Source organism: Camelus dromedarius, chromosome 19 (assembly GCF_036321535.1).
Source record: "Camelus dromedarius isolate mCamDro1 chromosome 19, mCamDro1.pat, whole genome shotgun sequence".
NCBI classification, from domain to species: domain Eukaryota; kingdom Metazoa; phylum Chordata; class Mammalia; order Artiodactyla; family Camelidae; genus Camelus; species Camelus dromedarius.
Genome location: NC_087454.1, coordinates 29998601 through 30025147, shown reverse-complemented (window position 1 = coordinate 30025147; position 26547 = coordinate 29998601). Strand labels below are relative to the sequence as shown.

General features: G+C 35.9%; 1 protein-coding gene and 1 pseudogene across 6 annotated transcripts in view; both read left to right on the top strand.

The window, feature by feature from the left end:
* SUPT3H (SPT3 homolog, SAGA and STAGA complex component) overlaps positions 1-26547 on the top strand; it is a 385861-nt gene that overhangs the window by 185220 nt on the left and 174094 nt on the right. For 5 of the 6 annotated variants that reach the window (XM_031434604.2, XM_031434603.2, XM_064476550.1 and 2 more), the window contains one exon: positions 16093-16177. The exons of the other annotated variant lie outside the window; for it this stretch is intronic. In XM_031434604.2, the coding sequence (XP_031290464.1) occupies positions 16093-16177 (85 nt within the window). The remainder of the gene's footprint in view (positions 1-16092; positions 16178-26547) is intronic. 6 annotated transcript variants of the gene reach the window in all.
* Positions 5592-9432, top strand: LOC116147628 (large ribosomal subunit protein uL4-like; annotated as a pseudogene).

Here is a 26547-nt window from a genome sequence, read left to right as displayed (position 1 = left end):
TACGAGAATGCAGATATGCTAAAATGTTAACAATTGGTAATTCGAGCTGAAGGATGTTAGGTGTTCAGTATACTGTTATTTCAATTTTTCTGTTGATTTGAAGTCTTTCAAAATAAAGTTAAGTGGGGAAATAAGAGAGGAGGAGGGGTTAGGCTGACAGGGTTGTGAAAGCAGTCTTTCTCAGACACTGAGTGGACACGTAGTGAGACCATTACTTGGCATTCAATATCTGAAAGCTAGATTTATTTTTCATTATGATAAAGGAAAAGTATGTGCTGGTCAGGCACAATCTCTCAGCAGGGGTGACTGCAGATCTTACGTAGAGTTTTCAGGAAGCGTGGAGCTCGGGGATTGGTGGTGTCGTGGAGGTTGACATCACCTGTAGAGGAGAGGTCACCCAGATGAGGCTGCTGTGGATTGGTTGGTACTCAGGCAGGTTATTTGGCATCAGTCTGTTCCTAATTGTCTCAGAAGTGGGGAGCTGCCACTGTTCGCTGATCCAAATGCTAATCTGGTTCTGGTGGCTGCTTACCATAGTTCCAGAGAAACCCTTAGTTTGTAGTAACTTTAAAAATTCCCATCTAGTGGAAATTTCCATGCCTAACATACAGAACCACAATAAATATTTGTAGAATGAGTAAAGAAATTAATCATACGAACCAGTCGCTTGCTACTATCACCACTGTCTAATTGTTTACCACTGAAGAACTGTGAAGTTTAAGCACCTTAGGCTGCAGTTTATTTGGAATCCTATCTCTGAAGTTCTTAACTCATAGTTGGAGTCTTTTTGCTTATGTCAATGTTGCCTAAATTGATTTTCAATACTGTGTAACTAAGTGAGCTTAGAAAAATGATTACATGCACAGTAAATCCATTGAAAACCGAAAGTTTCTGTCCTCCAGAACTATTCAGAGTGTCTAAAATGGTAACATGCATTACAGATCTAGAGAAGAATCAAATATAAGGCATTTCCTAAATTGATTTGACTGCACGTTACTCTTTTTCTGGACAACATTAATTTGGGAAATGATGGTTTAATATGGCCCATTTATCCGTTTTGCTAATTCTCTAAATATCTGTATAGTGCAAAATTCTCCTGTCTCCAGGTAACAGCATGTAATTCTGAAGCTTACTGTGGCTGACGCCATGGGCGGATCTCTCAACTTTCTTGAATCTCTGATTCCCAGTCCATGAAATGTGCTTGAAAATTTGGGTGAAATTTGTGATTATACTGTGTCTATATCCAATGTTATAGAAAGTTAATTTCTGAATGTTAAATTCCCGCAATAAGAAGATAGTTAAATCCTTGTGTTAATGTTTTGAGGGCCTAAGGGACTAAAAATAACTTTCTTGAAGTTATTACATATCTCTCTAAAAGCCTTAAAAAATTACTTAGTTATACAAAGTAATTGAGCCGGGTTTCCTTTATGTAATTTCGTTAATCTTAATCTTTGATAAATGAGCATTTAAGGTTAATTTGTCTTATTTGTTACAGTTTTCACACATTTAACATGGTATTGCAGAAAAAGAGTTCTGGACGAAATAACCTCTACCTGGATTTGTGACCCTGAGATGGTTATTTAACCTCTCTGACCTTTATTTTCCTTCTTCTTAAAACAAGATGAATGAGCTAAATCTTTTCAGCCCTTTCCTGACCCAACATGCAGTGATTGGTATACTTCTCATTCATTATCTTTGCTTTTCCCCAAATAAGAAGTGCTTGTAATCATTTGCTTCATGCTTCTATTCATTAGAGGTTGAGTATGGGGCTACTTGCTGCTTAGGAATACAGGATATGTGAGAAAAATTGCCCTATGAATTGTTAGAAAAAATTTGTATAAATATTACGCTATTTTTGTAAACTTTCTCAAATAAATAATCCCATGCCTTGTGATAAATCTAGATCGGCTTTCCTAGGTATTTGGTTTTTACTGAGTTTTCTAATTTTTTCTCTTTGCTGTTTCCGAAAAGTTTCTTCCACACATCAAAAAGTAGTAATTATCCGTTTTAATATTCACACTGCTTCCCTTCCCCTAGTCCACACTTCCCGTTTCCTTATTCTCTTCTATGTTCTTTTGTCCTGTGTCATCATTTTATCACACAATGCATTTATTTAGTAATTTATTATGTATATTGTTTGTTGTATCCTTTCCTCATTGGAATGCAAGCTCTACTCAGTTTTTAAAATCTACTTTGTTCATTGGTGTATCCTAAGTCACTGGAACAGTGCCTGACACATACGAGACACTCAGGAAGTATTTCTTGATTGAGTATTAGTACCTATAGTAATTAGTACTTACAAGTGATTTAAGTGTTTACTTTTTCAAAGTTCTACTCTGTTTTAAATTTTATTTTACTTTAGTACATTTTTAATAAATCTCTTTTTCCCCCCATCAGTTGTGTAAATTTTGTATTGTAAGTGAAGATTTCATAATCTTGCTTTTCTTATATCTTAAGATACTTATCTCATGGAGGGTTATAAAATTCTAAAAGTATTCCTCAAAGTTCATTTAAATTATATATGCATATATACTAAAGTAGAGGACTGGGTAGGGGATGGATGTTGAAAAATCAAGCAAGCAATGAGAAAAATGATCACAGCTAGAAAAACCGTTGTCTTAGGTCTTTATTTAATATTTTCATTTACTTGCCACTTTGGCTTTCTCAGAGTTGTTGCTAATTGAGTTCACTTCTTCCTTTGGAAAACAGGTAGATAAAATCATAGAGTCATGAAGGTTAGTGGTATTAAAAATTGAAGAGTACGGATAATTTGCATGTGTTTATGGCTGTCTGATTGCCTTAAATGACTGCTCATGGTCAAACTTCTGCATTTTTTTCCCCCTTTTGGACAGAGGATAAATCAGTCTCAACAAATATTGGGTAAGAATGACATAGACAGGGTGATGTCTGTGTTTGCATGTGCTGTCTAGTGCCAGCGTAGCCGGCTAGAGTGTATGCTGGGGCTCTCGCCTGCTATTCACTCTAATTCCAGTTAGGAGAAATTCCTGGGTATTATAGTAATACCTAGCCTATAAAAGTATAATCAAATAAGTGGTTTGAAGAGAAAAAGGAAACTTTCTTTTGGGGACAGAAAGTCTCCCAGGGCCTTCGTACACCAAGCAGCAGTCACACAGTGTCCATTCCAAGGTAATGTCAACTACCTGAGTTAGAAAACGTTCAAAAAGCCAGAAGTAATAAAATAAAAAAAAATAAAAATAAAAAAAAAGTAACTAGCTCCCAAGACCACAGCAATTACTTAACCACAGTATCCAGAATAATTTAACCGCATTAGAGTTTGTAGCCAGTGGTAAGTACTGAAAGCAACTCAGCATCCAAGAAGATGCACACATGGCAATAAAGAAATGTGTTTTGTCCTTATGTTGGATTCCTGGATCTTTATGTGCAGATCTGCCTGTGGGCCTTGTGTTCTTTAGGATGGTTCCAGCAGACTCTGGGTCACAGATTTTTACCAAACTTACACTCCTGGCTTCCTTTTCAGACTCCACCTGGCCCCCTACCCCTAGCTTTACTGAAGTCTCATTGACAAATATAATTGTAACTTTAAATATTTAAAGTGTTCAGGGTGATGACTTGATATACATTGTGAAAGAATCTCTTTAATTGAGGAATCCCTTTAATTAAAACTTCTTCAGTCCTTCCACTCTGTTCTTAATCAGGCTTGAAAATTTGAAAACAAGTATTTTAGACTTAAAAGTTAACCTGTTAAATATACTAAAAAAGAATAATATAAAATCCTGTGATACTATCCCCAAGTACAAGCACTTTTTTTTTAATGCCTTTTAAGGGGCGGTGGAATGTTTCTTGGAAACTATTTCCACATATAGGCCTGGGAATAAATTGTAGCTTTATTGCCTTTCATCCGATTTTTTAAATTTATTTCACTTTGTGAATTTCTTTCTTTGTTTCTTCTTAATTTCATGAGTATTGCCCAATTTACTTAATTTAGTAAGATTTACTTTTCTTACATGAGTTATAAAAGTGATTTTCTTAAAATATAATTTTCTTACAATGCTTGAAGACAGAAGTTTTTAGGATTTAAGGGTTGTGGCTGCTTTCATAGGCTGAAACAAATATCTGAAAAGGCATCTTTAAAATCATTGAATCCAGTCCCCTCCTTTCATTGTTGAGGAACTGAGGTACCCAGAAATGTTACTTGCCCGAGATTGCAGTACAACTTAGCCTCAGAGTAGGAACCAGAACCAGGTCATCTAACTTTCAGTCTAATTTCTTTTCATCATAACTGATTGCCTCTTCTTTGTAGCTGATGGCCAGGATGTAGTGGGACTTTTAGCTGCATTATTGTAATCTTCTGAGTTGGATACTGTCCATATGAATTATATCCATTTCTTCTCGGCTCACATCTCTGGCCCTGCACGCAGCTGGGTGCTGTTTCTTCTCTGAGTGAAGGCAGTGACTACAGTGCGATTCAGCTGGGTAGCTACCCACTCACTGACTGCCATGAATGTAGTCCTCAACTTCACAGCATGGAAAAGCATCTCCAAATGAAGGGATACGTTTCCCAAGTGCTATTTGTTTCTCTATGTTAGGACCCTAGAATTAAAATAATAAGGGTAATTGTTTGAAATTAGCTGGTGTACAAGTTTTATTTATTATTCATTCATTCCCTTTAAAAAAGAAACTTTTTTGGCTTGTCTTTCTTTCTTGGTTTTTTTTTTTTTAAATCATGTCATGACCTTTTAGTATTAATTAAGCTGATTTATTTGGTAGAAAATAATTTGGAAAATCCTGTAGTCCCAGGCAAACTGGCAGTGTTGATAATGCTAATAACTTATATTATTATAAATAGTTTTTTCAGACCCAAAGTTTTTCATTTCAATAAGTAAAATAGTACTTATTTTTAAAATGTTGTTGATATATTTTTACCTCCTTTGAAATTTATCTTTTGTGTTTCTTTTATACTGTGCTTTTGTACTAATACAAATATGTTTGTATGACTTAAAAGAGATGAATATACATACTGTGTGTACTTGCTGAAAAAAGCTTATTTTTCTTACAATTATAGCCATTAAAAGAATTTGGGGTTGGTGTTCAACATCATACATCATTAAGGAATTGCAATTTAAAACAACAGTGAAGTACCACTACACAGCTATTAGAATGACCAAAATCTAAAACAGGTGTTAGAGAGGATGTGGAGCAAGAGGAGCCCTCGTTCATTGCTGCTGGGAAGGCAAAGTGGTACAGACGCTTTGGAAGGCAGCTTGGTAGTTTCTTACAAAACTAAGTAATACTCAGTACTCTTACCATGTGATCCAGTAAACATACTGTTTGGTATTTACCCAAATAACTTGAAAAGTTATGTCCAGACGAAACTTCCATAAATGTTTAGAGCAGTTTTATTCAGAATTGCTCAAACTTGGAAGCAGTTAAGATGTCTTTCAGTAGGTGAAGGGATAAACAAACTATGGTATATCCATACAATGGGATATTATGTAGTATTAAAAAAAAGTGACCAGGCCATGAGAAGACATGAAGGAACCTTTTAAAGCATTAATGCTAAGTGAAAGAAGCCAATCTGAAAAGGCTGCACACTGTGTGATAGCAACTATATGACATTTCGGAAAAGACAAAACTGTGGAGACAGTAAAAAGATCGGCCATTGCCTCAGGTAGGGGGGAGGGAGGGATGAATAGGCAGAGCACAGAGGATTTTCAGGGCAGTGAAACGATTCGGTATGATCCTGGAATAGTGGATACATCTCATTATACATCTCTCAAAACCCATAGAGAGAGAAACTCACAGAGACTTATCCCTAATGTAAGCTATGGACTTTAGTTAATAATAACATCGCAATATTGGCTCCCTAATACAAGGTGTTAATAATAGGGGAAACTGGGTATGGAGGGAGAGGAAACGAGGAAATATATGGAAACTCTGTACTTTTCACTCAGTTTTTCTGTAACTGCTCTGAAAAAGGTAATGTGTTATAATTATTTTACAAAAAGAATTTGGGGTTGATTTCTTATCACAGTTGGTGATAAGTGGATGTAGGGAGAGTAGGTCCAGGATACATCATTGGGTATATACATTTACATAGTATCTGGAGGCTAGCAAAAAGGTTTTGGTAAATGAATAATGCGTTAGAATTTTCGGACATTAAAGGTGTATCACCGTATTTGGGAACCATCTTGACTTAAATTACTTAGCAAATATGTCAGCAGAGGTTCAACAGAGAGTAAGATCATAAATATCTAGCACCTTCCTTCTGTTTTTTTTTTTTAAGACTATTTTTTTTAAACTGAGGTTGGAAACTACTTAAATGGAGTTGTGTTATTTTTTGAAAACACATAGTGACTGTAGTAATATTCGGTGTGTATTTTTAAAAATTTATTTTCTGTGTTTTGGAAATGTTTCTGTAACTAGTTCTTAGTCTATTTTATTCTGCACTTTCTATTTATAGATGTTTTTTTCACTTTAATAGATGTCTATATAAAGGATATCTCCCAGTTTTAGACTGTTGGGCTTACACATAACAGGCAAAAGTACTGAAAGGCTTAGTGGTAGGTTCTGCAGGATTTGGGGGACAGTATCTCATGGTTTTGTTCAGTGTACATTCTCCTGTGTGTCTTAAGAGTACAGAGTAAGAAGTATAACTTTGTCTCATGAATAGTCTTGCTTATTTCATATTTTCATTATGCACTTGACAAAGGAATTGCAGAATTAGCTGCCCTGGTACTCACTGAGACAGCTGATCCTGGGATTGAATAAAACTAACCTTGTTTGGATGAGAAGATAGAATGTAAGTGGCTCTGCCACTGTCATGTTTAAGTGGAGTCCAGCAGGGTTGCTCTGGACCTACCACTTGTCATGACCATAGTTATCAGAATTACAAAACTTCCTAAAATGGAGGCTGGTGTTATAGCAACAAAGCTACTGCCAGAACCAGGGGAAGGACAGCTTTTTCAGGAAAGTTTCCTAAAAAGACCTTTAGTGTAGGGTGGTTTAGTAGTACTAGTGTAGTTAGAAGCATCTAGCAGTACGTGAAGGAATTGAGCATCAGGTCCCGTTGGTTGGGAATAGATCCAAGAAAGTTCAGTTAGGGATCCGTGAGTAGTAAGGTAGGTCTTTAATGGAAAAAATAAATAAATAAATAAAGAGATTTGTATAAGTACCAATTACTTGGATTTTGTCTTTAAGTGACTTTTAAAATACTGTATACATTGCAGGGCAAAAAAAGAAGAGACTACGGCTGGGTACAGTGGTTTTTATTTCTATTTTCCAGAAACCACTTGGACAATATTTAGCTTTCTGTGTTTGAGGGGGAACATTGGCAGAAGTAATGTGAGAAAAAATTCTGGAGTTAAAGCTGAAGAACTAACAACCTGAAAATTAAAATATACTCATTAAAATCCCATCCCTAGTTGTAGCTTTAGCTGATTTTAGATACTTTATATGTTTATGCTAATGAAGACTATTTTTAGTAGAAAAGTTTTAACTTTATCATAAAAGCTGAAGGCAAAACTTGTTGATTATTTGTACATGTTATTAATATAAGAAGTATTTTCAAAATATTCTTTTTACTAGAGATGTGAATTGAATTCATTGTTTTATCTGTGACTCAATTATTTCACTTTGATAACTTAGTACTTTTTCTTTGGTGAGATTTAAATTAAAATAATGGAAGAGAAACTTTGCTCAGGCAGTCCAGAGAATATGTCAGTGAACATAACAGATGAGTTTTGCCATTGTGGAGTCTGCTCTCTAATGGGGACTTCTTATTCTCCTTCTGTTTTGTTGGTTTATTTGTTTGTCGTTGTGCAAGTGACACACCATCTTAATTACTAAGTCTTGTAGGAAATATCCTCCATTTTGTACTTCCAACGTGTCTTGGCTTTCCTTGGCTCTTGACTCTTTCACAGAAAGTTTAGAGCTAATTTATACATTTTGAATTGCATTGTCTGCCTTTCTCCCCAGCGTTATTGAGGTGTAATTGACATAGATTGTGTAAGTTTAAGGAGTACAACATGTTATGCATTTGGTATATTTGTTTATTGCAAAATGATTACCAATGTAGCTTTAACTAATACCTCCATCACATCGTACAGTTACCATTTCATTTCTGTGGTGAGAACATTTACAATTTACTCTCTTACTTTTTCTGTGGGAGCCCTGGGGTGAGAGGAGTGTGGCTCTCTCCTCTCCTCGCTAGGGTGTGTGCTCGCCCACTGTTATCAGTGTTGTCTGAAAAGGGGGAGTATTCTGACAAAAATGTCACTTTGCCTGCTGTGTTCAAGGCTCCCATTCGACTGGATATTGTGAACTTTGTTCACACCAACTGGTGCAAAAACAACAGACAGCCCTATGCTGTCCGTGAATTAGCAGGTCATCAAACCAGTCTTGGACATAGGCAGAGCTATAGCTCGAATTCCCAGTGTTTGAGGTGGTGGGACTCACCATTCTGGCTAGGATCCTTTTGGAAACGTGTTGTGGGGGCCGCATGTTTGCACCAACCAAGATTTGGCGACGTTGGCACCAGAGAGTCAGCACAGCGCAGAAGCAATATGCCATATGCTCCACACTGGCTGCCTCAGCCTTACCAGCTCTGGTCATGTCTAAAGGTCGTCATACTGTGGATGTTCCTGAACTTCCTTTGGTGGTTGAAGATAAAGTTGAAAGCTACAAGAAGACCAAGGAGCCTGTTTTACTTCTGAAGAAACTTAAGGCTTGGAATGATATCAGAGGTCTCCACCTCTCGGCAGATGAGAGCTGGCAGAGGCAAAATGAGAACCAGCACAGGGGACCCTGCATCATCCATCATGAGGACAGTGGTGTCATCAAGGGCTTCAGAAACATCCCTGGACTTACTCCGCTTAATGTAAGCAAGCTGAACATTGTAAAACTTGCTCTTGGTTGGCATGTGGAATATTTCTGCATCTGGACTGGAAGTGCTTTCCACAAGTTAGGTGAGCTGTATGGCGCTTGGCATGAAGCTGCCTCCCTGAAGATGAGCTACAACCTCCCCATGCACAAGATGCTCAGTACAGACCTCAGCAGAATCTTGAAAAGCCCAGAGATCCAGAGAGCCCTCCGAGCACCACGCAAGAAGACTCATTGCAGAGTCCTGAAGAAGAATCCACTGAAAAAACCTGAGAATCATGTTGAAGCTAAACTCATATGCAAAGACGGTGCAGCAGAACACCATTCTTGGCCAGACTGAGAATCAAAATGCGAATGAATAAGGCAACAGCAGCACTAGAAGCCAGATCCGATGGGAAGGGGGTTCCAGGCAAGAAGCCTGTGGTGGGAAAGAAAGGAAAGAAGGCTGTTGGCGTTAAGAAGCAGAAGAATCCTGTGGTGGGAAAAAAGGCTGCAGCGACCAGGAAACTAGCAGCTGACAAGAAGCCTGCAGAAAAGAAGCCCACCACAGAAGGAAAGAAGGCTGTTGCATAAACTTAAATTTGTTTATTTCATGGAGGTCAGATCATTTTGGACAGCTAATTTTGAATAAAGTCCTGATCAAAGTGGCAAAAAGAAAAGAAAAGATTTACTCTCACCAACTTTTAAGTGTATAATACAATATTGTAAACTCTGATCACTGTGCTGTACATTACATTCCCAGAACGTACTCATCTTACAACTGGAAGTTTGTACCCTTTAAGCACCATCTCCCTGTTCCCTGCCCTACCACCCCTCGCAGCCCTGGCAGCCACCACTCTGCTGTCTGTTTCAGTGAGTTCATTTTGCCTTTGTGTTGATGGTGACATTTAGATTGTCTTATAGTTGAAAAACTTGCTGGTTCTTTCAGTAGTTGAAATAATTTCTCTCCCAATTATTTAGGGTTTTCTGTGTAGATAGTCAGATTTAATGTGAATAAGAACAATTTAGTTTTTTCTGTTCAATGCTTATATAGTTTAGACCTTCTCTTACCTTAATGTTGTGGCTAAAATCTTAAGTATTATATTGACTGAAAGTGATGATAGTGGAAATCTTCATATTGGTCTGAGTTTCAAAAGGTTTGGATGCTTCTGAGTGTTTTGTTTCCTGTATGGTTTTTGGTAGAGTCCCTTCATCAGATTAAAGAAAATCCTTTTTGGTCCCAGCTTGCTAAAATTTTTGTCAGGAATGGTTGTTTAGTGATTTTCCCACATCTATTGAGATGATCATATTGTTCTTCTGTTTTCATAGTTTATGTAGTTAATTATATTAACGGATTTATAGTTTACTCTTGCTTTCCTGGCAACCAACAGTAGTCTACCCAGCAAAGTTATCCTTCAGAATTGAAAGAGAGATGACGAATTTTCTAGGCAAGTAAAAGTTGAAAGAGTTCATAACCACTAGACTTGCCTTTTAGAAATAGTAAAGGGACTTCTTCAAACTGAAATGAAAGAGTACTAATTAGTAAGCAGTAAAAAATATAAATTCCACTGGTTAAATTCAGAATACTCAGGATGTTTTAATCGTGGGTAAATCAGTTATACACCTAGAAGAAGGTTATAAGACCAAAGTAGTAAAAATTAACTGTAACTACAATAATTTGTTAATGATATACAAAGTAAATGGATGTACACTGTAGAATGAAAACGTAAAATGTGATGGGGGAGGGTAAAAATACAGCATGGAAACCCGGGAGGTAGTGGAGCTGATGGTGTCTCAGAACAAGGTCAAAGGCAGTAGAAGGAAGCCCAATGAGTCCACTTGAAAATGGGCTGAGAGGTGAATTCTTCCTCCTCCTCTTGTTCTATTCAGGCTTTCAGCAGAAGGAGTGAGGCCCACCCACACTGAAGAGGGCATCTGTCTTGCTCAGTTTACTGATTCAAATGTTAACCTCACTCATAAATACCTTCAAATACTTATCAAATTAATGTTAACCAAATATCTGGGCACCACGTTTGCCAGTCAAACTGAGACATAAAATTAACCATCACCTATGTCAATTTGACACCCATATACATCTCCTTAAACTATACTTAATCTCCAAATATAGACAATAACAAGGCTGTAGTTCTGCCTAATGTGATGCAGTTATCCAGCGCACTACTGCGAATGCACTAACCCCTTCCCAGAAGGTGAGGCTAAGTCCTTGAGTGATGTCCATACTGCTCCTTGACATCCCTGACTTAAATACGTGATATAAAATGAATAATACTTAATTAAATACTGTAAGTTCAATACATTTTGTGTTACATGATGAGGGAATAAGAGAGGGGGAAACATACTTCTTTAATGCTCACATTCACACACACATACAAACATATTCATAACAAAATGAAAAAATATTCATGACAGTTACAGTCCTTTCTGTAACTGGTCGTATGGTCATAGCTGATGTTAATAACTACCTTCTTTCACTACCTATTCTGTATTCCCCTTGGTTTCAGCAAGCACCTCAACTGGTTGTGGTTCTTTAACTAGTGGAATGACCCAAACCTTCATTCCTGAAGGATCTGAACGATTAGTGTCCTTCCTGGATTGAGTTGTAGTTTTCCACTGACCTTAACCACAGGGCATGGTAAGACTATGAGATGTCCTAAGAGATCTCTTGTATTCCAGACATACTCTTTCTCACCTCCGCTGTGGAGTATCAGTCTAGTTGCCACTGGGTAGTCAGTATCACTCACTCCGGCCAGCACAGTGACTCCCCCTTTGTTTGTTGATTCAGAAGCATGAGGAATCCAAAGTGACTCAGCTGTATTCTTAAGTTCCATTTCAATGTAATAATTGTGTCAGTGGACTAAATGTGAAAGCATTCCTCCCTCTGGAATTAAGACCTTTAGACCAGCAGATTGTGAGGCCATGGGAGCAGGAAGCACCAGTTTTGCTAGTAGGTCTTTGGGCAGCACCATAGGGTGCCGTTTCATAAGCTGTGTAGTCTTCTGGAGAGCCTTGCCCCAGCCCTGCGAGATATTCCACCTAGCTGGCACCGTGATGGAGTCTACAAAAGGCCTTTTCAGCTTTCTGTCAAACCAGCCACTTCGTGATGGTGGGAATATGCTAAGAATAGTGACTTCTGTGAGCGTGGGCCCAGTGTAGCCCTTCTTTTGCTGGGAAGTGGATTTCTTGATCAGAGGCAGTGCTGTATGGGATGCCATGCCAGTGAATAGGCATTCTGTAAGTCCACAGATGGTAGTTTTGGCAGATGCACTGCTTGCAGGGTTGGCAATGCCACATCCAGAGTGTCTATTGCAGTAAGAATAATACAATTCCATTTCCATGATGGAAGTGGTCTAATGTCATCAACTTGTTACTAGGTAGCTGGTGATCGCCCTGTGGGACGGTGCCATGTAGGGAACTCAGTGTGGATCTCTGCTGCTGACAGATGGGCTCTCAGCAGTGGCCTTGGTGAGTGGAGTCCATGGTACTGAGCCCTGTGTATCCTCTGTCCCTCCCACCATGGCCTCTTTGTTCATGAGCCCGTTGGGCAGTGATAGAGTGGTTGAGGGAAAAGCTGATGGTATTCACTTAATTATTAAAATCTTCCTTTGCTGAGGTCTCCCATGAACATTTACACAGGACAGATATCTTCATGTTTATTGAATTATAGTCAGTGTCTTTGTGGGTTTGGTTTTTATTTATTTGTTTGTTTATTCAGAGACATCTGTCCTCCTCTTCCCCAGATTTCATTCTCACGAATTTCCTAATCATATTCCTCCCATGTCCCTTACCTTTTAGCCAATCATTTCATAGCCCATGAATCAGTATAAAGTTGTACATCTGACCAATTCTTCTTTTAAGTAAAGTAGACAAAGGTGCACTGCTAAAAGTTCTTCCTTTACCACTGCCTTTCAGTGAGGCTTCAGAGGGGGCTAGAGCCCCACAGCTGTTCACTTGTAGGTAGTGTCTGCATATGATGCAGAACCATATGTAAATTAGGCCTCAGTCTTTTCTTCTGTTAGCTGGGTATAGGGAGCCTTCTATGAGGCCAGGGGCACAGGGTAGGGGAGTGAATCTCACTTTTACTCCATCTTTTGTACTATTCAGACTTTTTGTTTTATTTGGTTTTGTTTTTTTTTTCCTCTTTATATACATGAGTAATATTTATGTGTAATTTTTTTTTCTATTGCATTTCTTTTCTGGTTTTAATACCAAGGTTATACTAGCCTAATTAAATGTGTTAGGGAGTGTCTCTCTTCTGTTCTTAGTAAGAATCATGTAAAACTAGTATAACCTATTCTTTACATATTTGGAACATTACAGATAAAAGTAAGGTTTTTTGTTTTGTTTTTATCAATTTCTTTAAAATTTATAGAACTGTTCAGGTTTCCTATTTTTTCTTTGTCAATTTTGATCATTTATAGTTTTTTGAAATTTATTCCTTTCACCATAGCATGAACATTTTTGGCATAACATTAGTCATGGTACTCTTCTTACTAATCAATGGTACACTACAGGTAATTTCCTCAGATCTGGTGTCCTGAACACTAATTATCTTTTTAGCTGAATCTAGACAGGTCTTAGTTTTTTTTCAATCTGTTTTTATTATTGTGGTAGAATATACATAACATGAAATTTGTATTTTAACTATTTTTAAGTGTACAGTTCCCTGGCAGTAAGTATATTCACTGTGTTGTGCAACCATCATCACTACCATTTTCCAGAAGTTTTCATCATCCTAGACAGAAATTCTCTACACATTAAGCAAAAACTCCCTTAATTCCCTGGTACCTCTATTTTCTGTCTCTATGAATTTGCCCATTCCAGGTACCTCATATAGGTGATATCATATAATATTTTTCTTTTGTGTCTGGATTATTTTACTTAGTATGGTGTTTTTATGTAGTAGAAAGTTGATTCATGTAATAAATAGCATGTATTGTGTTTATTTGCTTTTTATAGTTAAATAGTATTTCATCATATGTATATAGTACATTTTGTTTATCCATTCATTTGTTGATGGACATTTTGGTTGTTTTCTACCTTTTGGCAATTGTGAATAATGTAGCTATGAACACTGGTGTACAAATTTCTGTTGAATCCCTGTTTTCAGTTCTTTTGGCTATATACCTAGGAGTGGAATTGTTAGGTTATATGGTAATTCTGTTTTTAGCATTTCCTGGAACCACTGTTTGACACAGTGGCTGCACCATTTTGCATTCCCATCAGCAAAGTACAATGTTTCCAATTTCTCCACATCCTAGCCAACACTTATTATTTTCCATTTTGTTGATCATAGCCATTCTTGGGGGTGTGAAGTGCTATCTCTGTTTTTTTGATTTGCATTTCCCTAATGGTTAATGATACTGAGCATCTTTTCATTTGCAATTGTCTATTTGTATATTTCATTGAAGAAATGTCTATTCAAGTCTATTGCCCATTTTTAAGTTGGGTTGTTTTTTTGTTGTGTTGTGGGAGTTCTTTACATACTCTGATTATTTAGCTGATACATGATTTTCAATTTTTTTTCCCCATTGTATGGGTTATCTTTTCCTTCTCTAAATGGTGTTCTTTGATTTCTAAAAGGATTAAATTTTGATCCAATTCATTTATTTTTTCTTTTGTTGCCTGTGCTTTTGGAGTCACACTTAAGAAACCTTTGCCAAATCCAAGGTAGTAAAGATCTCCCTTTCTGTTTTGTTCCAAGAGTTTTATAGTTTTAGCTCTTTAATTTGGGTCTTTGATCTATTTTGAGGTGTTTTCTTAGATTAGTTTATTTAGTTTTATATATGGTACAGGTAAGATTCCAACTTCATCCTTTTTGCATGTGGACATCTTGTTTCTCTCCACCAGTTGTTGAAAAGACTGTGCTTTGCAAATGGGTGTTCTTGCCGCCCTTATTGAAACTCAGTTGACCATAATAAGTTTATCGCTGGACTTTCTGTTCTGTTCCTTTTGTCTGTTTGTCTGCTTGTGCCAGTCCCACATTTTTTTCCTCTTTCACTCATAGCCTGGGGTAAGATAGGCAAAGTGCCTTCCCTGGAGTGGTATTTCCCAGTTTACACACTGCAGGTGTCACCATCTGATCGTTGCTTTTTTTCACCTTCAGATTAGGTTCCGCAAACTGACCTCCTACCTTGCTTAAGATCACAGCATTCTTTTCTATACCTTGAAAAAGGTGCTAATTGAAATCTAGGCTATAGGGTACTGTGAGTCAGTAGATGCCTTCAGAATAAGTTTTGGCTCCAGGGCTCTCTTAATCCTATGGAACTACATTTCTCATCTTCTCTGGCTTCACTTTTGTTTTCTCCACTGCTGGTTAAAACGTGCTTTAAGTATAAGTTTTTAATACATTATTGTTCATTTTCAAATGTTCTTTAGGAAGGGATTCACTGCACATCTAGTCTACAATATGAAAATTGGGAAGAAGACTTTTAAGATCAGTCTTATCATTCATTCTTGATAATCCGTTTGTATATAATTGGAAATGACAGTTTATACCATTTACATAAATTTTTTTTCTTAAAAATTCATTTTAATTACATCACATGCTTTTATAGTTTTCTTCATGGCTATTATGCATGTACAGTTGTCCCTCAGTGTCTGTGGGGGACTGGTTCTAGGAACCCTCCACGGATTCCAAAATCCTTAGATGCTCAAGTGTCTTATATAAAATGACGTAGGATTTTCATATATCCTATGCACATATTCCCATAAGCTTTAATTCATCTTTAGATTATTTATAATACTTAATACAAAGTAAACGCTATATAAATCATTGTAAATACAATGTAAATGATGTGTAAATAGCTGCCAGCGCATGGCAAAATCAAGTTTTGCTATTTGGAACTTTCTGGAATTTAAAAATTTATTTTGAATTTTCAATTCGTGGTTGGTTGAATCTGAGGATGCAGAACCTAAAGATGTGGAGGGCCCGTTGTGTTAGTAATTTGGATATGGTAACTTAATTTTCTGGTTGCCAGTATTATGAAGTGGCTGTTAATATGTTACATTTTGATAGAGTAAATGCTCTCAAAAACGACTACACAAATCAAGAAATGACACTGATTGCAGTGCACTTTCCTCTGGAAATTTCAGCTTATGTAATTTTTTGACCATAGAAAACTATATACCCACTCTGTTATTTGAGAGAACAACTTGGACTTCATTAAACAGAGTATTATAATAATTTTTCAGTTTTACAGTCCTTAATATTGGTGTGTTTAATTTTCTTTCCAGGTTTTCTTTAGGTGATGCTAGGAGGCCTCTTCATGAAACAGCAGTTTTGGTCGAAGATGTAGTACACACTCAGTTAATTAATCTGGTAAGAGCATGTGTCATCGTATTTGGTGTCTCTCCTCTGTATTCTGCCTATATTGGCATTGCAACCCAACATTTTTTTTTTAAGATTTTTTTCAAACAGTTTTTGTATTTGGGTTTCTTTTTTGTCAGCTTATTGAGGTATACTGTTCATGTAACGAAATTTCGCCAGTGCATAATTCAGTGTGTGTTGATGACTGAATATTGTCATGTGACTACCAGAGCAATCATGATATAGAAGCATTTCTATCACCCTTGTACCCCTGTGTAATCGGTCCTTTCACCCACTACTGACCCTTGGTAACACTGATCTGTTTTGTTTTGTTGTTTTTAATCATTATACCAGCATAGTTTTTTTCAGCACTTTAAAAAAATTATTCTGAGTTTTAGACTTATAAAAGAATTGTCCAAATAGTACAGCGAATTCTCAGATACCGTTCAGCTTCCTCTCTCAACATCTTGCATAAGCATAGGACAGCTATCAAAACCAGGAATAACATAGGTACAGTCCTGTAAGTGAAATTACCAACCTTATTTGAATTTCATCAGTTTTCCCATTAATGTGTCTTTTCTGTCCAGGATAACACATTGGAGTGAGCTGTCGTATCTTTGTGGTCTTCTTCCTATCCATCCATGGTAGCTCCTCAGTCTTTCCTTTTCTTTCATGACCTTCACATTTTTCAGAAGTACCAGAATCTTATTTTTTAGAATGCTCTTCTTTTTCAGTTGGTCTGATGTTTTCTTATGGTCAGAGGGTTTCCCTGCCTTTTTGGCAAGATTACTAGACATGATGGGATTTTCTCAGTGTATCATATCAGTGGGTCTATGTTGTTGAGGTTTTACTTGTCCTCTTAACCTTCATAACTTGGTTAAAATGGTATATGCTGAATTTTTCCACTATAATGAAGTTACTATCTTTTTTATATTTTGTTGTTAATAAATATCTTGTGGGAGATACTTTGTGACTGTGCAAATACTCTTTTTCTGAAAATTTTTGGGTGGGTGTTGTCTGAGACAATTATTACTGACATTTGCATAATAATGTTTTTCTATTTCCTTCTTCCTTTTATCTTTTTTAATTGTGGTTATTCTGAAAGGAATAGCTATCCTTTATCACCATTTATGTAATTAAATTTTTAGTGTATATTTAATTTTATTCTTAGGATCATTATGCAGTAATATTTTTTCTATCAGATTTTTGGTCATATGTCTCACATATTAAGCATATCAGTCCTTCGTGGTATATAATACAAGTATATTCTTCCAGTGTGTCAGTTATCTTTTGACTTTGTTTCTGTGAACTTTTTGGGGGGAATACAGACATTTTTATTTTAAAGTAGTCAGTGCATTCAATCTTTTATTTCCTTTGGATTTTGAATTACCATTTGGAACACTTTTCTGATATTGCATTTAAAGAGAAATTCATCACATTGCCTTCTAGCACCTGTATAGTTTCATTTTTAACCTTTAGATTCCTAACCATTTGTTGTTTATTCTTGTTATTGTGTGAGATGTGAATCTAATTATATCTTTTCCAGTTACACCATCATCATTTATTAAAAAGTACATACTTTCCCTAATGATCTGAGATGCCTCCTCTATTATACACTCAATTAACATATGAACTGGGATCTATTTCTGATTGTATATTCTATACCAGTGGTTTATTTGTCTATGCGTGTGCTAATACAGCCTTCTTAATTATGTAGGTTTTATGATGTATCTTAAAGGTTGTTAAGCTAGATGCCCCTTGTAACTTTTCTCCAGTGTTTTAGATCACTTGGGCAGCAGTTGCGTGTCATTTCATTTGGGAAATAGAACAGTAAGACTGGCAGCAGACTCAATGTAGGAGATTTTCTTTACAACTTTTCTTCTGTCTCGTTTCTTTGACCTCTGATTCCCGCCTGAGACCTGTGCCCTCCCATCCTGTTCCTAATTCTTTCTCAGTTCTCCCGCCAGGCCTGCCCTCCGTTCTGAGTGATTCCAGCAGACTCTGCTCTGTTCCACTTGTTAGACTGTGACCGGCTCAGGCCCCGGTGAACTCTTATTCACTGGAGTGAAGATTATGGAATATGTTAAATTATGCAAACATGTAGTTTAAAATCTCTATAAAGCTTTTGACTTTATTTAAGAACAAGTTAGACTATTAAAGTCAGAATTTTAAAGTTGAATTATATTTCAGAAATTACTATTTAATAGTTTGAACCAAGTGACACTGCCTTTTTTTTTAGTAAGCCATGAATGGTTGAGTATCAGTAATTGTGTATGATTCAGTGCAATACTAATTAGTTGTCACTAGAGAGAGTCTTCAAAAGTTTTACTGTTCTTATTTTGTAAAATAAAATACTAATACTTACTTTTTACAGTGCTTATATAGAGGGTCATAAATTTAGCTATAATGTATACAAAGGCCTTAGTGAAGTTACTAGTAGTAAATGGTTACTATTGTGATTAATCCTGATAAGATAACAGGGCTATTTATCAGCATGATTTATGTTAGAAATGGATTGCAGAATCCGTGTAAATACTCTTTCAGGTTTACCCAAGAGATGCAAACCTTTTTGTGTCCTCACCTTCCCTCTCCTCCACTTCCCACCTTGAGCTCTGTCTCCTGTTTGAAGTAGGTAGGAATTTATGCCAACTGGAAATTTTGTGATTGCTGTTGATGCTGTCGATAATAATATTCTTTCAAGTTCCCAAACTGTCACAATTTCTGATGGCTGAATAGCTTCTTTCATTTTTTGTATGCCTTCAAAGTTAAATATCAGAGGACTTTATTTTATGCATAGAATGTAATTATCTCCCATTTCATTTCAAAGTCTTGCTGGATTTCCACTGTGTAACCTACCAGGCAACTAGTAAGCTGTTCAGTCTGTTGTACTATGTTTTCGCATCAGAACCAGTTTCTCAGGGTTATTCTAATAGTCTTAATAACAAATTAAAGAGTGAAAAGTGTTGCTTAAATCTCCCATCTGGATTAGCATGCCCTGAGTTGTCCCCTCCCCCACCCCACTTGTAACACTTCTTAATTTGGCAGTTTATCTTCCTGCTAGAAGGAACTCGCGCAAGGCACTGTTCAGTCCTCATGACCACTTCTGCAGGGCTGTCACTTATGCCACCTCGGTAATGGTTTATGAGTGTGTTTTAAAATAGTAAGAAAGTTTCCTGTGCAGAACTTCAATTATAAGGGTTATGAAAATAGGACAAACTAATATAATTTGTGATTGCATAAAATAAAGGAAGTAGAGGTACCACAGGGACTCAATGAATCACAGAATGGAAACAGTCTTTTACTTTTGACCAAACATTCAGACTTTGTACTAAGTCAGAGCGTGGATATGTAACTCAGCAAAGCGGAACACACTGTGTTACACAAGTGGGATAGAGAGGTCCACAGATACCATATGGGGAAAATTCTTGGCTTATTTCATCTGTTTCTACTGCAGAGTAAATGAAGTACCACATATTTAGCATAAACAGATGGAAAGCACACCTGCTTTGTGGAATACACACACATACGTGCACACATATGCACTCAGAGTGGTTCGAAATACAGAATGTTGGATGTCACGAAAGAGTGATTGCTTTCCTTCTTTTTCACTCCTTTCCTTATGAATGTACCGTGGAAAATTTACTAATTGTTTTGAATGGCACTTGTTTCTGATGGTTTGCTGTTAATATTTTCTATTTAATTAGTCTTATTTTCTGTCATATGTTACTACCCCATACCTCAAGAAATAGTATTGTATCTCCTCTTTAAAAAAATGTTTGTATTGCAGTTGACATTTAGTTACCTAGTTTGTTTTGAGGGGAGAGGTAATTAGGTTTATTCATTTATTTATTTTTAGAACAGGCACTGGGGATTGAACCCAGGACCTCGTGCATGCTAAGCATGCACTCTGCCACTTGAGCTATACCCTTCCCCCCAGTTTTTAATCTGTGACACAAGATGGGCATATTCTAAGTAGATTGCCTCTAGCTACATTTTTTCCCACAAATTGCCCCAGGTGGTTTGCTACAGGTGTAACCTAGAGGACTGACCAGGAAGGAGTTTCCAGTCCTTGCCCCACTCTTAGCGTGTCTTCTTTCTCATGCTGGGGTATATCCCACCCAGAGTCAGTTATTCAGCTCTTCAAAGTGAGATAGTCTCAGAGCATAAACTGTTTACAGTTCCAGGAAGCTACAAGCACTCTTTCACGTCACGTGGTTGGCTTAGCGTGGGTATAAAACAGTTTCTTCCTCCTTTCCGTGTGTTTCAAGCCTTTTCCTTTCACGTTCTTCATTTATTTCCTGCTGCTCTGCTAGGATCCTAGCGCCTGACTTAAGCTAAGCTCTGCAGGCTACTTGGATCCTGTGCCAAGCTTAGATTTCTGACCTGTGCTGGAACTCCTATTAAATGCCTAAGGCAGAGCTTCTAAGAATTTCAGATTTATGAAAGAGATGCAGACCTTTCCTAAAATTCCTTCTCTCCACATAGAGTTGCATGACTTACTTAGAATAGGTACAGATTAGTGCCAGCTGGAAATTGTGTGACTGAATCCATATTACAAGGCTGTCAATAATGTTTTTGATAATGCCCATTTTGAGTGAAGCTCAAAAAGACTACCATGATTTTTGATGACTGTATAGGTACTTGTATTTCTCAAAGTTAAATATCTGAAAAACCTCTCTGTTTTATGCATAGAGTATAATCATCTACCATCCCATTTAAAAGTCACCCTGTATTTTCACTAAATGAATTTATCAGCCAACCAGTAAACCATGCAATCTGTTGCATTATGTTTTTAGATATAAATTGGTTTTTAAAGTTATTCTAGTAATCATTAATTATGAAAACTAATAAAGAATAAACTTACATGTATGAAGTGACCATCTAATCTCCTGTCTGGATTAGCAGGCGCTGAGTTCTCCTGAGATTTCTCCCTCTCTGTTTATTTTTGCTTCTAGTGCCTTTTAATTTGGCAAATGTCTCCCAAGAACTCTATTCTTATTGATAATATTTCTGTGTTCTTTTCTGTATCTGAATCAAGAGGTTGTTTTCAGGCTCTTGTTCTCCAGTACCTTTAACAAGATCTTTGAAAGTCTTTTATTTTTTTTTTTATAACCCTATAGCTTCTTTCCCCAGTGTTGCTGTTTCTCTTGATTAGTGTGGAGATTATGCAGAGAAGAAGAAAAGAAAAGTTAGTAAATATCTCTTATGTGCCAGGCAGTCTCAAAGCATTTTTTTTATATATTATTGTACATATATTGGCAATTTTCCAGGTTTTAAAAAAATATTATTTCTGCATAGCTTTTTAACTTAGAAAAATTTAACCCAATTTGGCATTGCATTAAGTGTTACATAGATAAAATTAGAAGCCTTTATTTCTCAGATTCCGGCATTATATTTTGTTCTACACTTGAATAATACATAACAATCCTTTTTTTCCCCAATATTTTTTAATCCCTTCAGAGATTCACGTCTCTCAATAATATAGTTTAATTTTTTATCTGGAAATTTAGTTGTATATAACATAGCATACATTTCTAAAAGATCAAAAACTTTTTTGCCGAAACTTTATGTAAAGGTTTCTTGATTTAGCAATGTCCTTAAGAACATGAAAAAATACATTTTCTTTTTAAACTTTCAATCTAGGCACACTCTGACAGAATGACATCTCTTATAATAAACATTTTACTTAATATTTGCAATAAACCCAGAGAGCTGGAAAATACTGTCTTCATCTTATTGGCGTGGAAACTGAAGAACAGAAAGATTAAGCAACTTGTCCAGTCACACAGCTTTAAAGTAGGGGGTGTAGAATTCAAGTAATTTCTTCTTTACGGAGTTTGGGAGGCTTTAGGATGAAAAGTTCTGATTCCTTTATGGGTACTAGTGGGTACTTTTCTGACTGAATTTACTATGTATCTCTAAGGTCTCTTCTAATTTTTGAGTATTCTGTGGTTCTCCGAAGTGAAGACTGTTATTTTCGGAATAGATTTGTATTTTTAAAGGGTTTGTGGAGAATAGTGGGCATAAAGAAATGGTTAGAAAAGAGAAGCCCCAAGAAAGATAAGCAGAATCTTCTTTTGTTGTGGAAAATACAAATTCATTATCGTGTCTTTGATAAAGATTTCCCATTTTTTTAAGTCTATAAAGAGAAAAGGTAACATTCTTCAGTGTGAGAAATGGTCTTAATAGCCAACAAATGTTTTAGGGATAATGGCTAATTTTATAACATTAAAGTAGGCAAAACTTGATAGATCTCAGGACAAAAGTAATTAAATGTTAAGAAAGAAGAGATTAAAACGTACTTGAAAAAGATATTTAAAATATTGTGGACGTCTCTGGAAATCTACCATTTGCTGCTTGTGGTGGTGGCAGACTTCAAGAAGCAAAGTTCTAGCAAATAAAGCCTTTTCCTTGAGAACTGAAGTTGCTTCTTGAAGTGTCCCCTTAAAGATTTTCGTTAAGAGCTTTAGATTTCAGGTAAGATTTGGTGATAATATGGGAAGTGAAATAGCTAGTAATATTCCTAACAAATTTCTCATGATCCACATGTAAGATAAAAAGAGTAATACCTTTTCAGTCTCTTCTCATATTAACTTTTTCTATCATCACAAAAGTCTCAACTTTATTCTGTTCAATCATGTTGTCTATGGCAGGTTTGAAAAATTGAATACTGTTCTTTTTTCTAAACATATATGAGCATTTGATTTCATTGATAAGAATAAGGGTGCTATCAGTGCCTGTTTTTACTAGGAACTCAGTGTGTTGTTGGTATTTTTCCATTTAAAAGCAAACATATTAACTCTTTTTCTAAATTATTTTAATATTTCCTATCATGTTGGGTACAAAATAAAGCTTACATTTTCATATAAATCAGAGAACAGATGGTGATATAGTTAATATTTTCAAATGTCTCTCTTTTGGAAATAAAGAAAATACTAGAATTCATTTTTTTCCTAACACATCTTTTTTGTTCTCTTTTTATGCTGGTCAAGAAATGAAAGTTCCTTGTAAGCAAGAAAGAAGTTATTTATGTCAAAACTGAAGAATGAATGGCTTCTCTCCAAAAGAAGGAATAATAATTAATAAATTATCCTTTTATTTACACTCAAATTTTAAAACCAATTGTTTCTTCGTTTTAACTAAATTTTTGTGCTTGAATGATAAGCCACTTAGTAGCCATTAATATCTAGAACTATGATTGGATTTCAAGATGGATGTGAATCATGTTGTCAGAGGTAGAATTCCTATTTAAAATGTCAGATAAATTGCACAGAACTTGCACTTTATGCCAAGAAATCAAATTTAGCCATTGGTTTATGTGAAATCACCTTGATCAAGTCATGTGGATTTCCAGTTGGAATATAAACAATGTTTCTTAAATATATACTGGAGAAAGGGATGAAAAAGAAGCTTGGGACTAGATATTCAAGATCATTAGGTTTCAAACTAAGGAATTTACGTAATTCTGTAGATTGCTTGGTGCATTGAAAATTGTAGAAAGTGGCTTAGTCAGGAAAGTCGACAGAAGAACCTGGCTATTCTACGTAGGACAGTGAAAGATTCAAGATGCCACTTCTGGACAGGTCTGTTGGAAGGTTATTGAAGTTTTTAGGTGAGAGATTACTAGCTCTGAGTTGCATGGTGACAGGTTCTGAACTAAATTTACTATCTGTAAACAGCAGTCCATTATGGGTGTAAATTAAATCCTGTATCTGTAAGAATAAATGACTTCAAAATGATATCTCAATCAAGTCCATTATGACAGATATCAGTGTTTATCTGAGTGAAAACCTGATGGGAGGACTGACTTCCTAGTACATGTGGACATACCAGTTTGGCATATTCTCACTTATTGATCAGTGTTCTAAATGTGACCCTCCTGGTTGCTTTTGTAAAACCCACAACAGCTTTTGAACCTCCAGTTGGGAAATGCTGGTAGGGTGGAGGGCTTCAGGAGACACACATCCCTGGGTTTACATTTTGGCTTCATAACTTGCTGGTTATGCACCCTTGAGCATTATTTGTTTATCTCTCTGAGTCTTGGTTTACTTATCTGTAGGAATTTACCTACCTTGTAGGCATTATTTAAGGTGATGTGTATAAATGATTTAGCACTGATTGATGCTGTCTCTCAATGAAAACATGATTTAATTAATTTCAGCCAAAAAATTTCATCATAAATCTATGCACTTGGAGTAACACAATGTTAAAGGCAAAGATACTAAAGATCCAGAAGAGAGCTTGAAGGGTCATATGCTGTGTCTGTTTCTGGGGTCACTTTCTTGACTTTAAATGTCCCACTGTCTACAGTTCTATCTCGGTCTCTCCTGCTTCTGCTTCTCAGTCATGATATACTTAGGTGTCTTAAAATTTTAGGTATCAGTTTATATAATTCATTATGTGCACATCTCCCTGATCCTTCCTTCTCTGTTCCCATCTAACTCTGTCCCTGAGAAGAACCCTTCAGGCAGAGTGGCCCAAATTGCCTTTGAGTCCTGGGGCTTGAGAGACTTTTCCATATACTTCATGCTTTCTCATTTTATGACTGTAATTCAAGTAGAGCTTAACTATCAGTGAAACAGGAGCACAGCATTGACTAAAACCATTTATTTTTCTTCAACAGATCCTTGAATGTTCTCCTAAATGATTTTTTTGAGTCCCAACATTTTGTATTTTAGTGATGACTACCATGTTTAGTTTTTTGTCTTTCCCACAAACTAGTAACTTCCAGAATATTGTGTGAAAAAGTTTCCCAACATGCTTGAAAAATACATGGAAAGATTTAATCAGTAAATAATGATTTGAGAGATGGAACAGAGAAATGAGTAAATCGGTAGGTGAGAGAGGGTTCAGTAGATAGAAAAGAAAGCTTAAGCCCCTGAATGACTACTGTGCTAGTGAGTATAGATTTGTGAAATTATTACTGGTGCTAAATCAGGTATTTACTAGGAATATACTTTGTAAAGTATGAGGCAGTATTTTCTATTATCATTGCTAATAATGATCTTTTCCAAAACTTATTTTAAAAGTCTTTACCCAAAGAATCTATAGGAAAAGATTTTCATCTGAAATTCTAATATAGTTAATACGTGCAATTTCTAGTACTAGTATTAGCATTTGTATTTAAGAAATAACTCTAGGTACCAGGATTTGGGGAGTCGGTCATCCTTCCTGTGTTCATGTGTTCTTTTTTCTATGAATCGACCCTTTAAGCATTTTAACTTCTAATACCTTGACATTTGTATAGGAGACTTCTGTTCAGGGGAAAACTTAAAATTCTATATTTTTATTAATCATCTAGCATTACTATTTTAAAAAATAATTATTTTCCACCAACTAAAATTATGCAACGTAATACTTCTAGAGTTACACCTATATTTAACACCATTCTTCAAAATATGTATTCTTAAAAGTAAAATTATTTGCTGTGCTTTATGTAGGTGAAATTACAAAAGACTCACGACTTCTAATAATCAGTTTAATCTGATTTTAAATTCTTGATGGTTTTGGAACAGGAATTTTTGTTTGAAAGAAAGATTGGCTAGTTTACTGAATTATGCAATTGTAAGTAAATGTGGTCACAGCTGCTTTTGATTTCTTTGTTATACACCTGATTGGAAACAAGGTTTTAAAAATATTTTTCCATTTCTTACACTGACACCTAGTGTTCACTATTCCTGATATCTTAAATATCGAAATTTAGTTATTAATAGCTATGGAACTAAAATTACGTTATGCATTTTTTAGCAGTACACCTGTTCACAGATCAATAACTCCTATTTTTAATACCAGTGAAACGCCATTTTTTTCTAGTTATATGTATATGACACCATTATGAATCAATTGCTGATGCTCTTTGGAACACAGCAAGACTGAAAGAAGCATCAAGGTTTAGAAGTGGAAGGAACTTGAGTTTTTAAAACAGGGATTCTTAAGATCTCAGTGCTTTGTTATGTACATAATTTCCTTCAAGACACAAGTGCCAGTGGATGATTTTGTTTATGAGAGTCTGGTTCCTGGGTAATAGAACAAATCATGTTTAGTCATATAAGCAAGTGAAGATTTGAATATTACTAGTTGTCCAGGATTGAAGCAAGATTTAGTTGTTTCTGATTTTTTTTTTATTGAGGTATAATCTTTTGACATGTAACATTAGTTTCAGTTGTACAATGTAATGATTCAGTATTTGTGGATATAGCAAAATGATCACCACAATAAGTCTAGTTAACATTCATAACCATACATAGTTTAAAAAATTGTTTTTTTCTTGTGATGAGAACTTTTAAGACCTACTCTCTTAGCAACTTTCCAATTTGCAATACAGTATTGTTAACTATAGTCACTGTGCTGTGCAGTTTCTAATTTTTGAAATGGATGACTTT